Here is a 17,944-nt window from a genome sequence, read left to right as displayed (position 1 = left end):
GAAATGTGAGATGAATATCAAGGGACATAAGCAATGTGTTCCAACTTGGGAGACTTGTAATCGAGGAGCAGTGGAACCTCTGTGGACATGGCAGAGGCCCCAATCGATGCTCCCAAGCCTGGCAGCCTCCTCAGAGCGGATCCTCCCTGCACTGCCACAGGGCACACACTCTCTCGAGGACTTGGTACCTCTTGGGGGAGCTGCTGCAATCACACGAAGGGCAAGCTTCTCCATTCTCAGGCAGGGTGCTCACTGGGTGAAGGACCCATCTGCCCTGTTCTCAAAGCCCTTCCAGCTCACCAGGACCAGTCTATGGTGGAAGAGCATTTAAGAACTCCAGGTCACCTCTGGGCCATGATGTCCTTGGAGCAGAACCTTAGGAGGGGTAGCAGATGATCAATGCCCTCCACTGCCTGGAGCAGCTGCCTCTGGGTTACAGCTCAGCCGTCCCATTTCCTGATGGTGCATACTTGGAAACAGAAAAGGGCTCAGGCAAGAACTCAAGTGCATGGAAGCCCTGCTCCCTCCCAAGTCACCCCTTCCCTGGCCTTCAGAACTCCTCTGCACTCAGGCCTCCTTAAAGGGAACAAGGGTCCCTCCCAGAGGGGGCCTCTGTCTCTGTAATGGACAACAGTTTCAACAACTTCCTCCTGTACCCAAGAGTCCTGGCTACAGCTGTGGAACTGCAGCTACATCCTCGTCTGTGCCATCAATTTAAAAACCTCTCAACCATAGCTTTTCCTTTTTCAAATGTTTAAGGTTAATTACCAAACCCTCATCCCTTAAGTGCTTGGATCATTTATCTACACACCTCATCCAAGCATGTCTAGGTCTGACAGGGCTGATTTGATTACTCCATTATCTAATTCTGCAAGTCAGCACAGAATTTTCAAATAAAGCGTCAACTTCCCTGGAAAGTAATCAACATGTCAAACAACGGCATGGCCCAAAAAGGACCTGGGGATTGATATTTGCTGCAGTGTGAGACTATTCATTCACTCCCTGTATTCTACTCAGAGAAACTAATAGACTTTCTTTTGTCTCCAAGGAAAGCTAAGACAAAGATTAAAAACAGAGAGGCAATAATAAATAGGGGCAGGACAGGCTGTATCTGGGCCCTCTCTGGCAATCATGGGGCCAAACACACTTCTTCCGAGCTGTCTTTCACAGAGCAGAGAGACCCAAGGATAAAAAAGGCTGCAGATGCTTCTGGGCCCATCCTGAGCAGCACTCATGAAAGCAAGCTCAAAACACCCAACAGAGAAATAGGCTATTTTCTCTCCTCCTTCAGTCTCCTGGATTTCTTGCCTTGAAAGATTTGGCTTTTTATTTGTATACCTTGCTCTAAATTAGGTGGGAAGGGAGATGATGTGCAAATGGGTTTTTACCTGTTGAGCCAATGAGAAGAGGTCCTGATGCAGGGCCAGCACGGCTCTGTAAAAAGCCCCATCATGGGTGTCCCGAGGGATCATACAGGTATACTCCTCCATGCTGTCCCATTGACCTGCACCAAGAGCAGAGGAAGCAACTGAGCTACACCTTCTCATCACGTCTAATCAGGTAACCTGATGTGTTCTGGCATGTCAAGTTTCCAAGCACTCCTGGACCCTAAGGACTGTGGAGGCAGATTTCTAACACTATCAATAACTCAATGGAAAAGCTCTTTTCCTCACCATTAAGGGGCTTAAGATGGCCCTGGGGAGCTAGAGAAAACCTAACTTCTCAAATGCCCTGGTTACATGGACAAGGCACTGGACTGGTCAAAGAGCCTGCCTGCGGTGCTTGAGCGACCTCTCCATTCTCACCAGAGGCTCTCAGAAGGCAATGGAAAGACAGACTAAGTCATAGTACAGAGGTCCCTATGTCACGCTAGACACTTGATGGCTAAGGAAAAGACTAGCCAGGAAGAGTTACTCATTTCCCTGAGGGGAACGAACAGACATCAAACTCCACTATTTCCAAAGCCATCTGCAGAAGAGATATCAGCTTCATTAGCTGCAAACTGCGATTTTACAAGGCATTTCCCTGACTTTTACTCAGAAACGTCAGCTCATCCATTCTCCCTGCCCTTGAGCAAAAGCAAATAGTGAAAGATGACTCGTCAGGAAGCAATTTGTTTTTGAAAAATGTTTTGGAGAGATCCCAGTGCTCACTAAAGGAACCAGCTTTGAGACTTGAGCGAGGCTGAAGAGAGGTGGAGGTGAAGCAGTGTGTCTCTGAGTACCACTGGCACAGCACTTTGCCTATGACCTACAACCCCCTTTTCTTTGCTCCTCACCTCACTGGGTTTCTTTGGACTGGACACTCTAATTGTCATCAGTCTGGGACTTGGTGACAAAGCTGCCGATTAGAGCAAAGGTTCAAATTAAACTCAATCCTCCTGACTCGTCTACTCTGTGGTTACACATGTTAGTTACTTGAAATAACCCAGCACAAAGAATTCTGACTCTTCTGCTGTGTAGGCATTTGCCCATGTGCCACAGTGCCCGCCAACACCCTCCCTGTCCCAGACAGAACATTTACCTAAACCCCAAGCAGCTGCAGCAGCCATGCGGGCCATTTTAGCTTGTATCTCATCGTTGACCAGGGTCCACTTTTCACAGCACTGCTGATGGAGCTGCCCCCTTAAGGAAAAGAAAGTCTCAGTTTAAGCCAGCAGAAGCCATGCCTGGACACTATGGGCCTACCTTTCTACCCCCTTGAATGTGGGTGAAGGCTTACAAAAGAACTGGTGTAAACAGAAGGTATGGGCTGGGGCTTGACTAGGCTTGGGGGCCCCACAACAAGGGCAGGTTCTCATGATTTACAGAGGGATGAAAGCATCTTTGTACTGGTTGTTTCTTGGTCTGATTCCTTGAATTATGCCATCTGCAATGAGGGTGAGGTCATGAAGCTATCCTAACTCTCCAGCTGCTAGTATCCTCCCCTTGCCCCCAACATCATTTTGTACCTATTTTGTATAGATGCCAATAAAGGGAAACAGAGTGTCCCTTGATAGAATGTAAGCTCTCTAAGGGCAGGGACTGTTTTGCTTTTCTCTGAATTTTCAGTAGCTTGAAAACAGTAGATGTTTAAGGCATACTTGTTGATATGTACCGTCAGAAATGTAAAAAGCCCCGACTATAGTCAGAGAAACTGGGATTTCTTTCCTTACAGTAGGCTTGCAGGCTTGCATCCTAAAGATGTTTATTTGGAAATGCAGAGTAGACCAAGGGCAAGTTCTAGTGAGGTCTAGGTCAAATAACTCTTCACCCGAGATCAGTACCTAGAGATGGAGTAACTTAACTGGACCTACATTTAGAAGTCCATCAATGCTGTTTACTCCCACAGCTCTGAATACTCAAAACAGGACAGAAATGATTAGATGTAAGGTCTTTATTCATTACCCAATGAGCTTGTGGTCAATGACTCAATTAACTAAAATCAGATCCTTCAAAATCAGATGGTATAAAGTACAGTGAAGAGTGGGGGCCATCTTGTGATGGAGAGAGTCATCTGCGCCCAGAGAGAGGAGTGTGGAGACTGAATGTGGATCCCAATATAGCATTTTCACTTTGTTGCTGTTTGCTTGCATTTTGTTTTCTTTCTCATTTTTCCCCCTTTTGATCTGATTTTTCTTGTGCAGCATGATAATTGTAGAAATATGTTTAGAAGAATTGCACATGTTTAACCTATATTTTATTACTTGCCTGCTAAGGGAGGAAAGTGAAGAGGAGGGAGAAAAATTTGGAACACAAGGTTTTGCAAGGATGAATGTGGAAAGCAATGCATGTATTACTTGAAAAAAGCTATTATTCAAAAAAGTATTTATAATTGTACTTTTTATGGTATTGAGAAATTGGTAAAACATACTTTATGGATAAAGGCTGAACAAAGTATGGCACATGAATGTAACTGAATTTTGTGCCATAAGAAATGGCAGCTAGGAAGCTTTCAGAGAAATTTGGGAAGATTTATCTGAACCGATATAGTTGAAAAACTCAAGAAGACAGTTTACCATAAAGTAAAGGCAAACAACCAAAGTCACAATCTTAATCCCAAAAGACTGCTAGTAATGAATCCTACTTCTACTCTCAGAGAAGGGGTGGCACACAAGTATGGAAGGAGGTACAGCAGTCAATCAGTGTCACATTACTTTGTTAAAGTGCAGTTAGAAGACAGGGGTCTATGGGGGTGGGGGAAGGGAAAATGTGCGTGCACGCAAGAGAGAGAGAGAGAGAGAGAGAGAGAGAGAGAGAGAGAGAGTTTGTGTGTGTGTGTGAAAGAGAGAGACAGGCTGGTTTTAGGAAACAATAATGGTGTTATATGGAAGACCAAGTCCAATAAGGTGGAGATGGGGATTTAATGAGTGACTAAAAGGTCAATCTTAAACAGACCCTTCATCCCATCATGTTGGCTTACCATTCTCCCAAGGCCTCCAGGCAGCGCATCCGGCCCAGCATTAACTCAGGGTCATCTTTGTTTGTGTCCATCTTTTTGTCATAAGCGACCAGAGCATCTTCCCATTCGTGAAGCTTTTCATACCAGGTAGCCTGGATCTCCTGTCAGGTGGGAGACAGAGAAGAGTTCTGGCTATGATTTACGTGCTGGGGACTTTGTGGGGCAGCCGGGACACACTGTACGCCACACATTCTTCTTAGGTGCTGGCCTGTATGTTTGATTTGAAAAGCACACTGTGGATGCCATTTAATTTCCTGGTTTATTCAAGTCTGTGTCTGGGCAAAGAATTTCAACACACTTGGAGGCATCTGCTTTGGTACCGGCCCGAAATGCTGGTGCCTCTAATGTCAGAAACAATGCCAGGATATTCTGAGAGCAAATGCTGGCCTGGGTCCCTTCTCCCCACACGTCCCTGCCTGCCTTACTCATGGGCTCGAGTCCCCAGAGCAGGACACAGGGCCCCGAGGCTGGTGAGGGGTGGAAGGGCAGCCCTGCTGGGGGACAAGGCTGCCAGGGCCTCCCTGGTATAAGTGTTAGAGCTGGGTCAGGTAGCGGGAGCGGCAGCTGCTTTCCGAGGGTTGTGGTCTAACCTCACAAGACAGGCTGGGGCTTGCATAATTGCTGGCCATAAATGAGCACACATTTGTTGGAGCAGAAGCCTTCCTCTTTTTAGCTCTTTAATCTCTGGGTTTTTCCTTAATGGATTATAACTTTGAGGAAATAAAAGAAGTCTGCTTGGAAACCTTTATATGTCCACTCCCCCCCCTCCCTGTCCCCGTCTCTGGATGCTCCACCAATGTTCCCTCTTGCTGAGTCCTTGGCAGCTTTGCTTGTGGCAGGGCCAGTGGATGAATTCCATGATGGTCCTGTGGGTCCTGGGCAGAGCTGGGGCCACGCTCAAACTCACAGACCTCCACGTGAGCAGCACTGAGTGAGGTGGAGTCTTTTTTTTTTTTTAAATTATAATATTTTTTTTATTGACAGAACCCATGCCAGGGTAATTTTTTACAACATTATCCCTTGCACTCACTTCTGTTCCGATTTTTCCCCTCCCTCCCTCCTCCCCCTCCCCTAGATGGCAAGCAGTCCTTTATATGTTGAATATGTCGCAGTATATCCTAAATACAATATATGTGTGCAGAACCAAACAGTTCTCTTTTTGCACAGGGAGAATTGCATCCAGAAGGTAGAAATAATGTCAGGTGGAGTCTTAAAGCAACAGAAGCTGACTCTCAAAGGCAGTCCCAAATTTTAAGAGAGGACTGGCATGTTTTTTAGGTGCTTTCTCTGCCTATTCCCATCTGAGTTTATCTTTGGGGCTATGGTACCACCAGCTGAAGAACTTCTGTCAAGCTATGGCAGATGCTGCCCAGAGAGTGACTTTTAAACGACATGGTTCTGTATGGACAATGTAATCCTGGGCCTGCCTTGGGAAACGGAATCACTAACAAATGCTGAAATGTCTCCCAAAGGTTTCCGTTTTCTTGAACTCTTCGTGGAATTAAATCTCTAGCTATCCCTAGGCTTGACCCTGAAGAAAAGAACAGGAAAGGTACCTCCTCCTTTTCTCCGTTTGTGGGACAATCACCAGACTCAGATGATGTGGCCCTCCTGGTCACCCCTTTTCTTTCCTTTTCATTATTTATTACAAGGGACAGTTTTCTGGGAGAGACAGATTTTGAAATGAAGGTAGCATAAAAACAAAAGATGACAAAATTTAAAAGACCAATTCAAATGGCTTCTTCCTCTATGAAGGAATCCCTAGCTAGGAACCCTGACCATCAGGCCAAAGCCAACTTCCTTTTGTACCCAGCTTGTATCCCTTCACCTTTGGGGAAGAGGGCAGGGTTTCTATGGGTTTCCAGTGAGGAAAATTAAAGTTACCTCAGAAAACTCTCTGACTTTTTCCAATGCAGTTCTTAGGGCATACAAACTTGTTCTGCACACCATTCACTGAGACATTTCTGGGGCTGCTAATCTGCACCACACATTTTGTAGGCCTCTTTTCACATGGGACATGTGGACACTTGGGCTACATGGCTGTGGGGGCTCGGAGGAGTGGCCAGGAAAGGGCTGTATTTTTCTTTTTCTCTAAGGTTCAGCAATACGGTTTGGTTTTCACTGGCACACTTATCATAAATTATCGGATATTCTACTTCTGGGTTGGTTTCCTGGCCCTCCATTAGAGGGGGAGCTCCTGAGCGTGGGATCCTGCCTTATCCAGTTTTTGCATTTCCTCTGCTCACACCAGGCACTTCCTTAAGTTTTTGTTTTGAATAGTTGCTGATTGAAGAAGTCTAGTGGGCCTCTCACCTGTGGCAGAACTCTAGCTGCTCCAGTCCTACCTCCCACTGTCTCTGCACTAATCTTGTGGCTATTTTGTTTTACCATTTGCTGGAACTGGGCCTGTTGTGCATGGGGCAGAACCACATGGGACAGCCCACCTTCTTCGCAGCTTGACTCTAATTGGCCCCAAAGAGAAAAACTAGAAAAAAGATTGACTGCAAGGTGACGACTTACAGCAAAACTGTTCAGAAGGCTGCTTCAATTCCTTTCCTGAGGTGTATGAGCCTGCCCCTCTCCCTGAATTCTTGGTGTGCATTTGCACAGGGCAGAGCTCTTCAGAGCAAGCAGGCAGCGGGGGTGGGGGTGGGGGTCTGGGCCGTGTGGCTGAAAGCAGGATACAAAACTATGGAAGACTACAAAAATGGCAAGGTTTATGTGGGACCACACTGACATCTAATGAGAAGGCGCTTGGATCAGCTGTGTTGAAGGAGAGCGGACTCCACCAAGAAATGCAAATTCCTATGGAGCTTAAGAGGTGCTCAACAAACACATAAAAAGTAAATTAGGGCCTTCTTTTAGGCAAAGCTCCTCCAGGTAGCAGCTCTCTCCGGACCACAGAGATGGAGCAAACTTTGACTTGAAGCTGACATCTGGGCTGCCATGGTTGAGATCCAGCAGACCAGAATGTAGGGACCTTCTTTCAGCCACACATCCCAGACTTGCCTTTGAAGATGCCAAAAGAAAGTGCTATCTGTTCTGGGGAGAACTGAGCACCTCTTGGCTCCATCTCTTTCCTTCCACAAAATACAAGATGAATGTCAGATGCCCCTGGGAGCGTATTGGTACTTGTAGATGTGCTTTCTGAGCCATTACACCAAGTTGAAGACACAGCGCATTAAAGAGGGAAGTTTATCAGCCATGTGATGTGTGGCTCTGCTCTCTCCCAATCACAGAATCTCCTCGACTCCCAAAAAATTCAATACAAAGTTTGATTTGCAAACCCATTTTATATATCTATATACGTGGGGTGACTTAAAAATTTCTTGGGGCCAGGAATGGAAAGGTTTAAGAAGCCCTGGTCTAGGCCCACCCCATCATTTTAGAGACGCAGAAACTGAGGCCCAGAGATGGGAAATGGCTTGCTGCAGTCAGACCGCTGGGCAGCGGGACTTGAGCCCAAGGTTCCTAAACCGGGTACAGTGACATGGCCTTGCGGACAGAGCGCTAGACTCAGCACAAGGACCCAAGAGTTAACCTTGCCCTGTGATCCTGAGCAAACGGTCTCGAGTCTCTCGGCTCAGTTTCCTTTCTATAAAAGGGGGAGAACAGCGTCGGCCTCACAGGATCCCACGCGATAAAAACAGAAAGTGCTTCTCACACATTGAAGGGCCAAGAAGAATAAGTATTTCAGTGTTGCACCGATACTGGCTCTCTTGTATAATTTTTCCTACATTTAATATTTTATTTTCCCACTTACATATAAACTAGCTCTCTCTCTAAGGGGTGTCTAAGACCCAGCAAGGGGCTATGTCGGGGATGAGGCGAGCCTGGATGCTAGGCCAGGCTCCTGTGCCCTCATCCTCTTGGGCTGCTTTCCCCAGCCAAGGGAAGGACTCACCAGCTCTCCAAAGTGTTTCATGGCGTACTCCAGCACCCCAGCTGCTGCCTCTGGCTGTTGCAGCTTGTTGTTGATGCTAGGAGAACAAAGAGAAGGTGGTTATCCTCTCAGAGCTGGGGCTGTGAGATGCTAGGGATCCCGCAGAAGCCCACCGGCCCCCTGGGCAGACCGACTGTCCTCCGGCCTGGAAAGGCCAGCTCGAATGATCTCCTGTGGAGTACTGTGCTCTTACTCAGTTTGGGGTGATGCAATCAAGAAGGTGGCCTTGGTGGCCACCCAGTGGACACTGAGAGCTTCCTGGGGGCACCCGGCCCACCAGCTGCCTCCGGATGCCCGCCACGGATCAAAGACCATACTGGCTTCACAAACAGAAAATGCTCCTCTGACGTTCCCAGAGATAAAGCACGCTGTGGAACTGCACTTCTTGGGGGCTTCACGGACCCAAGGGACACTGATGGAACCAGGGCCGCCACCAAGGGCAGCCAAGTGTGTAAGTGGCCCAAGAGCATGCATCAGCAACTCGGGGCCCCTGGGAAGCTTTCTCCTCTCTGAGGCTGGGAGCTCTGAGGATGCTCAGGGCATTCTGGCCATGCCCTTCCTCAGTGCAGATGCTCTTTTCCTCCCTTCCCTTCCTCCTTCTCTTGTGGATTAGGCTGGGGGTGGGGGGAGGCTGTTCTGCTCTGCACTGTTGTCAAGGCCAGGTGCCTGGTAAGTACTGATTATTTGTTCAATCAAGTTATAGAGCCCATATCTGCAATCGGGTTCAGATGGCAACAGAGCGAGGGCTGGCGTCGGAGTCTCGCCTCTGCTATTCAATGCTCAAATGATGTTGGCCAAGACCCACCACCTGCAGACTCCATTTCTCTCCTGTAAGTAAGTAGGTGGACGAGCAGCTCGATAAGGGGCTCTCAAGCTCTAGCCTTGGTTCTCCAGGGACTTTCCTGACCTGGCTGGCTTCTGGCACAGGCCTAGTGGAGCCAGGAGGTGATTCAAGCCATTTCCTGTAATGGGTCAGAACTCTTGGAGAAATGTACTTAGGCAAGGATTCTTACAACAAGGTCTTAACTCAGAGGAACTGATAAGACAATGGTTATCTAGTTTAGCATGGTGATTAATAGTTCTCTAGTTCAGTACATGTACTTAGCACTTAATATAGTTCTACAAGATTCACACCTACGATGATGTAATTATAATAGAATATTTAACAGCTAACAAGGACTGGACAGAGACATTCCATCTTTGGTCAGGCTCCTGGTGGCTCTCCTGGGGGACTGGAACAGACTCGGGGAAGACAGAGGACTGGAGGCTAGAGCACAAGCTCCTGGACTCAGGGAGACTTCAAGACAGAGACTATCATGGTGGTAGTGCTGCCTCCCCCACAGAAACCAAGACACATTCTGGAGGACCTCCAGAGTTCTGGCCCATTACATCTCCCACTTTCTTTTGTTTTAGAACAATAGATTTGTGATAGAGAGAGCCATCTGCACCCAGAGAGAGGACTGTGGGGACTGAATGTGAATCAAAGCATAGTATTTTTATCTTTCTGCTTTTTCTTTCTCATAGTTTTTTGCCTTTTGGACTGATTTTTCTTATATAACATGACAAATATGGAAACGTGTTTAAAAGGATAGTACATTTATAACCTATATCATATTGTTTACTGTCTTGAGGGGGAGGATAGGGAGAAAAAATATGGAACACAAAACCTTACCAAAATGAATGTTGAAAACTATTTTTACTTGTATTTGGGAAAATAAAATAGTACTGACAAAAATACATCATGTCCACGAGACCAGCTCTAAGAGGAGGAAATGACTAGGAATTAGCTCAGAGGAGAAGGACTGAGGCTCAGGGCTGTCTCATTCACCAGCCAACCACTCCTGTGGGATCACGGGGCTTCTCCCTGAGTACAGCTGATTAGGCAGCGGTTCAGTGTGCAAGGAACACAACAATAAGAGGGTTGAGGAGTTGGAGAGTTTCTTCTGTCCTCTAACAAGTGTGGTGATAGGAGGGCAGAAATGGGATCCCAAGCTCCCAATAGGTTTGAGGGATGGGCCAACCCAAAGCAAACTTCAGTCAGAAAAATGTAAATTGCTAAACTTAATTTAGGAACAAAACTCCACAAATAAAGGATGGTCACAGTAATCCACACTCCTAGGATGACTAAATATTACAAAGCACTTTCCTTAACACCAGCTCTCTGAGCAAGTATTTTATCTACATTTTTCAGAGGAAGAAACTGAGGTCCAAAGAGGGGTCTAGGTGACTGAGTAATATCAGAGCTGAGATTTGAGGTCTTCAGTCCCTTAGTCCATGGCTTTTCATTATGCCAGATTGCCTCTTAGGGTAGTGCATGACAGAAGTTCCAGATGAAGAAGACTCTGGGGCTCTAGCTAGTTGTTTTCTTAGGGCAGCAATAAGAGAAGGGGAGAACCCAGCACAGAGAAGGTGATGATCCCGTCATAATCTGCAATGAAAGGCAGCATGGTGCAGGACAGAGACCTGCATCCAGAAGATAGGGCTTCAAGTCCCACCTTGGATTCAAAATGGCAAATCATATTACTGCTCAATGCCTCAGGCAACTCCCTGGGACTATAATTGCAGAAGAGGTACGGGGACAAAGGAAATCACACTCAGACAGAAAAAGATCCCTGTGTAATTGCTTTACCTTGTTTGCCTCAGTTTCCCACCTGTAAAATGAAGGGGAGGACATGGCAAACTACTTCAGCATCTTTGCTGAGAAAACCCCAAATGGGGTCATGGAGAGTTGGACATAATTGAAAAAAAAAACAATCCAACAATAAGCGTTTTCCAAAGTGATTTTATACATCATCTCATTTGATCCTCCGTCCTAGGGAGATAGGTGCTACTGTTAAGCTATTCTTACAGATGAAGAAACTGAGGCAAACAGGCTGAAGTGATCTGCCCAAGGTCACAGAGCTAACAAGTATCTGAGGGATTTCAAGTCTGGTCTTCCTGGCTCCAGGATGGCACATCCAGCTGTGATGGTAGCAGCAACAAGTGCAGTACAATTGTGAACCAAGTGGGCTAAGCTGGTCAGAGAGCCTGGTGACAATCTAGAAAGCAGCTAAAGACAAAAGCCCTGAGAACTCCCTGGCAAAGGAACCATAGCTCAGTTCTGGGGGTCAAGAGCAAAAGACTTCTGGACCAGTTCTGAGGAGTGAACAGTTCAGACCAGTAAGGCCTAAGAACCAGAGCTGGATCCTTGCACAGGTGAAAACTAACCAAATCACAGCCACTTCTGGTAACGTAAGTGGCCTAAGTAGCAGGTGTAGGGGCAGAGGTTAAGTTTGGATGTTGGCCCACATGTGGTGCTCCACATGTGGTCCACACAGCCTTTCCTGTTCCCCCTCCTCCCACCTTGTCTTTATTGTAGTTTAAGTACATATTATTTCCAGGGAGAATCAAGGCTACTTGAGTGGAGGGACTATTTCATTTTTGCCTTTGTATTCTCAGCGCCAGCACAAAGTAGGTGCTTAATAAATGCTGACTGATCAGTATGCACCCCTATCTTAAATTTCAAGGCTTTTCAGCTTTAAAGACAAGAGCAAAATGTGCTACCTCCTGTTTTCCCTTTTCCCCTTCTCTCATCTAGTATTGAAGACAACTGAATTAACCAAAAATTGTCCTAACAATTGACTGATGGAACCCAGTTCTCTGGCCTCTCATTTTCCCTCAACTGTTATCTGATGTGAGGAATTGAAGAATGGCCACTGTATTTTTTTCTCAGAGAGAGACAGACAAGACAAACAAAGACAGAGGGAAAGCATCACTAATTAACACTGTTGCCATTTCCTCCAGAACACTCTCTTCTTAAGCTACATTTTCCCTTTGGCCTTTTGCCTTTGTGGACTGTCCATGTGAACAAGACTATTCTATTGGAGAATCCTAACAGATATTGTTGAAGTTTCACAGCAGGTTTCAACTGGTTCAAAGTTACCAACCTACTGATGAACTGAGACAGATAGTCCATTCCTCTTCCTCCTGTCTTTACTAAGCACCGCAATGAGTTGAACACTTTATTGAGAATAGCAAAGATGCAATCTTCACACTTGGGGAACTTATAACCTAATGGGCTCTCACATATACTATCTGTGCATGTATATAGTGTTTAAATAGTTGACATTTTATGTTTATATACTAAATAGATTTTTGACATGTTTATGGGTTGGATGTTGTAAATTAGCTAACAATGTTATAAATTAGACGTGTGTGTATATTTGTGTTGTGAAGTCACACATCCTTCTCTCTTTATTCATTTACTCCCAAAGCAATAAGGTGTCTCCACCTGTCTCACCTCCAACCGTACACTTCTTGATTCTTCCCGTTTTTATCTACTACAAACTACTGAAACACATCCTAAAAAGCCTTTCTTTGTGACAGTAAATCAGGCCACTGAGGCAGGGATTTCTATGGGCAAAGGGAAAAGGGACAGATTAGCTCACATGGGATTCATTTGGCCTACACAGTCCAGGAGGTAGACTCCTTTCTACTCTGAATTGTGGGGACAGATGTTGGGAAGAGGTGGGTCAACAAGCCCTTTTAGAACTCAGGAGTCCACGGCTTCTCTGTGTCCTGTCTGGGAGAAACATAGCTGTCTTTTATAACATGTCCGTTTCAAACCCACAAGGACTTTCATGACATTAAGGGGAGGAGTCAAAGACTTGGCTCCTGTTGAGAAAGGACCTTTGCTTAAGAGACCCCTTTAATGAGAACCTGCCATTTTATGGGGCAGCTGGAATTTTATAAAGCTCATTGTATATAAGCTTTCCTGTGGGCTTACTTACTAATGCTGGAGGTCTTCTAAAGGGGCAATTGTTCAAAGTAGTAGAGGAGTGTTTCACAACACAAACCAGACCAATACTAACAGGAGACCAGCAAAAAGCTCCAAAGAAAAACAAACTGGCCAAGAGTTTGGGGAGGGGGAAAGGGAAAGAGCAGAGAGAGAGAAAGGGTGGGGGTAATACTTATGTCTATACTTATATATACTGATATATACTATATACTATATACTGATATATATATATACTATATACTGATATATATATATATATATATATATATATATATATACTTATATATACTGATACTTATGTCTATAAGACAGAAAGGGAGGGCGGGAGAGAGATATATTAAAAAGGGAGGGAAGGGAAAGACAGAGAGACAGAAACAGAAAGACAGAGACACAGAAACAGAGACAGAGAGAAAGAGAGAAAGGGGGATGGTTGAGATGGTTGAGATATTAGCAACATCCCCCAAGACAAAGGACAGTAAGACCACTTTTTCCAAACGCAGCCTCCCTCTCCTGTGTAACCTCCCCAGGGCCAGAAGAGCAGGAGGTTCCTCCCAAGGAGGAATACTGAGACTAAAGAGATCAGGATTCCACTCGAAGAAGTGGAAAAGCAGCGGCTTCCGACTACCTGAGCCCCTTAGGAAAGATGTCCCATGTTTGCTACTGGTTAATGTTCAATCTACGCGCAGAGGAGACAAGTATCCAGAGACTATCTCCAGAGCACAGCCCAAAGGCGGCGAGTGTTGTTTCAGATGACAGGGAGAGACTGGAGCCAAAGGGGAAAAGGATCCCATGAACCTTTTCCTGGGATGCCACAAAGGACAGGGAGGCAGACATGGGAATGTACGCACATAAAGGGAAGCCCCAACTGGTCCCAGGGACTTAATTTTCATTACAGAAATCTCTGTTAAACATTGAGGGCATGCTTGACTTCTTGGAGTTTCAGGGGCTATCTTTCCCATAAATCCTCCCATTGGCAGGAGGAAGGATGAGAAACTCTGCTGATGATTTTGATTCTCTCTGCACAAAGATGGACGGCGCTGAAGCTTTTCTGGTCCAGTCCCACATACCCAAGAGTGTCAACAGTGTTCTCTTCCACACACTCCTCCAATCCATCCAAAAAAGGGGAAGACAGAAAGAAGCTCTTTATGCAGCAGAGATCCCCACAGGCACCGTCCCTTTCAACTGTGCTTCATTTGAAATACACTGTGGCACCCTAATTGCTTCTTTCTGACCATCTAAGCTAGACAATGTTTTTTCTCAGCAAGGTCTCTTAGCACCTTCTTTTGTAAAAGGAGAGGGTGAAATCCAGAAGGTCTCATGGCCTTAGCAAAGCAGGAAAAGTAACCCTCATTCCTGCTCTCCCCTCCAAGCCAAACCCCAAGTGATCCCTGTAAAGGACAGGAGTGTTTTCTCATGTACTTGAGAAACAGGATGTCCTTAACCACCTTTCCCCAGTTTGTGGGTTTCCTAAGCTATGATCTTCAGTGGGAGCTTGAATGATGCTAACTGTGTCCTGCTAATGTCCCTCCTCTGGCTTTTCTAGATTTCTACTTTATCTCTTGTAAGAGTCCTTGCCCTTCCCAATGACCTTCACTCGATTAAGTGACGCAATGACCGTTTTCCATCAACCTCAACACGCTGCCAAGCCCAGACAGGCTACAGTCACATCTGGGGGAGCTCCACATCATCACCAAGGGCTCCAACGAGACTTTGTTGAGGACATTACTGTTTGCTTCCCAAGGGTCTCTGGGCCTAGGCTCTCTGCTATTTTTAGCGTGGCCTACAACCAGCATCTCATCTGGTCTGTCAAGTGAGAATTCTCTGAATTCCCCTGGCATTTAGCAGGGACCACATGCAACCCAGATGTTTGGGGACTGCTGGTTTGGATGATTCGGGGGCTGCTGGTCTGGATGAGGAGATTTCAAACCTATGTTTGGGGAACAAGCCAGACGCTGCTTTTTGATCCTTAAAATGTTAAGGGCTAGTGAGGACTTTCCACCATATTCTTTCTACCACTCCTCTCTCACAGAGACCCAGTTCTGTTCAGTATATTATAAATACCATTTTGTTATTCCTACATGAACCATAGAAAGAAGGCAGGGAAGCTGGATTCCGTATTTTATCAGCTACCCAATTAACTTCTCAGGGACTTTGGTAACAGCAATAGAAGAGCCTGAGGAAATGAAAAGCAAGTGGGTCTCCTTTTGATTGTGGTGATTTGAAAGGGAAAAGACAGCAATTAAGGGAGAAAGTAAAGTGAGAGCTTTTGAAATGTTACAGGGAAGGAGAGTGTGACTTGACATGTATTTCGCCAATTTAAATGCAGACTGCAGGCAAAAGCAAGGGAGAGATTGAAAATCCTCAGAGCTACCCAATTTAAATTCAGAGGCAGGTGAAAATAGTACTCCTGGGTCTGGTAGGATCATAATTTCATTGATTTGTGTCAAGAACTTTGGAAGAATTACTTTTTCCCCCTCCAATAGGAGGGGAAGGGAAAGAGGCAGGCTTTTCCTATAAGGTTTCTAAGCTGGAGAACCCTGTGTCCTTGGGGCTCTGAGCAAACCACATTAGCAGGTTGTTGGAAATGAGATGAAATAGATTTGTTCTGAGAGGTGACCAGCCTTGGACAAATGACAACAGATTCCCTAAGGTTTGGTCCCAGAATGGCCCAGGAGCAAATGCATCTTGCCACACATCTTCACCTTTCTCTGTAAGCAATTTCAGATGTGTCAAAATGTCTGGAGATGTCAAAGTGGCAGCTGTGGCAGGGGCAGGTGGGGTTGGGGAGGACAGGAGATTGGACTGGGGAGACGAAGGACTGCCAGGAGATGATTCTCAGAGGGCACAGAGGCTCATAGCAGGTGGGGGAGAGAAGGACCATCAGGACAACCCAGGTGCTGGCTTTCAGACCCAGGGTGCCCCTGCCCCTTCACGCCTAGTCCACAAGGCTTTCCTGGCAGGGGTGGAGAGGAGCTCAGCGCATCCTTCGGCTCGCTAAGTGGAAGGCCGTCCTCCGAGTGTCAACGAGCACAAGCTGGCGGGCGCGGTGTGCCGCCGGGGGCCCTGTCAGAGGCGGGCCGTAAAAATGATGAATGCCTGTCACCTCTCAGAGGCTTGGGCTGATTTAGGAAGCTCCTGGCAGGCGCGTCACTCCCAGAGTGTCAGCCAGTTAATTACTTCCAACTTTATCTTTCTTGTCACCACTTCCTGACAAATTGGCCATTATCTTTTATTCTTCCACAATGAGCACGGCTCCCATTTCTGGTGCTGCCTTAGTTCTGTCCCCTCCTTACCCCCTTTCCACGTCCTCTGCTTCAAGGGGGCCTGTTGGCCGACACAGTGAGCCCGCCGTCCTGGGCTCTTTGCTTCCCTCCTAGAGGTAGACAGGAGTCCAGGGAAGGAAGCCAGGGGCAGCCTGCCTGAAGCTGTTTCCTCGGGGGCTCCCAAGCACAGGTCATCAGGCACAGACCTGGCTGCTCCTATGAACCTTCTGGGATACTTCTTGGAGTCGGGCAGCTCTGCACCTTCACCTGAACGGCGTCGATCAAGAGTGCCAGACAGGGCAGAGCGAGGGTCTGCATCGGCATGGCCCCACCAAGGCCTGGGAGCAATGAGAGCCTGGGGAACCTCTAACCTGAATCACCATTCACAGCAGAAGGCCCACCTGTAGCAGCACCCTGAAGGCTTGGGGCAACGTGTCACAAGTAAATTATGTTATGCTGTATAAATAGCAATCTGCTTCAGGTCTTGAAAGATGCTTTATAAAGGCCAGTTGTTATATTACCCTACAGGAGGCTAGTAGCAGCCAGAAATAAATTTGAGCTCTACTGACTATAGGTAACAGATCTGGTTTTGTGGGTATGGGTGAATAGGAGGTATTTAAGCACCAGAAGTTTGAAGCTATAAAGTCACATTTGTTGCTTGTGCTTCAGTTATATAAAAAGTTTCCTTTCCATTCTGTTTGCATTTTCAAGAGGGGTACAGATTATTGGTGGCACACTGACAGGCTATGAAACAAGTGAGTCCAGGGGCCTGGAATGTGTTTTTGCGGAGAAGTGAGTGTTTTTTGAACAGATCCTCACTTCTCTGGACCAAATGCTCTTTCTCCGTGCTGGGGAAGTGGGGGAGCAGATGAGAGAGAGAGGGAGGAACAGGGCTGGGTACTTTTCCTGGAAGCCAAGGAGCAACAGTTAAAGCCAGGCTTAGCCTTGCAAGGAGCAGTGTCAACACCTTTGGGACATGTGTTTGGAATTAAGATGCCGTGAGGTAAGTTTTGTGCGTCTCCTGAGAGTGCTCGGTCCGGCTCCAGCTCCCCTCACACAGCCAGCCGAGCTATCCCTGTCGCTAATCGGTTGTTCAGGCGCTATCATCTCAAGTTCCGTTACATTCTTCAAGAATGACCGGCCTGTTTTCCACTCAGACAGGATGGCCAGGCCCCAGACTGGAGGGGAGCATCCTCGCTCCTGGGGGCCGCCCAGAGCAGCAAGGGCCTGTCCTTTGTCCCACCTTCCCATCAAAGCCTTGGCTGGGGTCCGTAGACATTGCTGGAGCTTCTGGGGATGGAGTCATTCAATCCCTCTTGGTGGAGGGATGGTCTGTAAAGGGCACACCTTTTCCAGAGAGAAGTCCAGCTTTGCAGGGAGCTCTTATATTTGTCCTACCCTCATTCCACTCTATGATGCTAAGCACCGCTTTATCTCTAATGCTGTATACATAAGTCACCTGCCCATCCTAAAGCCAAGATCTTGGATAGAGCAAAATATGTCAGGGGGATGGGGAGCAGG

At 46.7% G+C, this 17,944-nt stretch overlaps 1 protein-coding gene across 2 annotated transcripts in view; it reads right to left on the bottom strand.

Moving 5' to 3' along the window:
• Nucleotides 1-17,944, bottom strand: part of MTOR (mechanistic target of rapamycin kinase) — a 105,494-nt gene that overhangs the window by 34,776 nt on the left and 52,774 nt on the right. For both annotated transcript variants that reach the window (XM_031962867.1, XM_031962868.1), the window contains exons 29-32: nucleotides 8,345-8,420; nucleotides 4,402-4,541; nucleotides 2,524-2,624; nucleotides 1,389-1,504 (exon numbers count right to left, since the gene is read on the bottom strand). In XM_031962867.1, coding sequence (XP_031818727.1) covers nucleotides 1,389-1,504; nucleotides 2,524-2,624; nucleotides 4,402-4,541; nucleotides 8,345-8,420 — 433 coding nt within the window. The remainder of the gene's footprint in view (nucleotides 1-1,388; nucleotides 1,505-2,523; nucleotides 2,625-4,401; nucleotides 4,542-8,344; nucleotides 8,421-17,944) is intronic.

This window comes from Sarcophilus harrisii, chromosome 3, assembly GCF_902635505.1.
Source record: "Sarcophilus harrisii chromosome 3, mSarHar1.11, whole genome shotgun sequence".
In the NCBI taxonomy this organism is placed as follows: Eukaryota; Metazoa; Chordata; class Mammalia; order Dasyuromorphia; family Dasyuridae; genus Sarcophilus; species Sarcophilus harrisii.
This window is presented reverse-complemented; position numbering and strand designations above follow the sequence as displayed.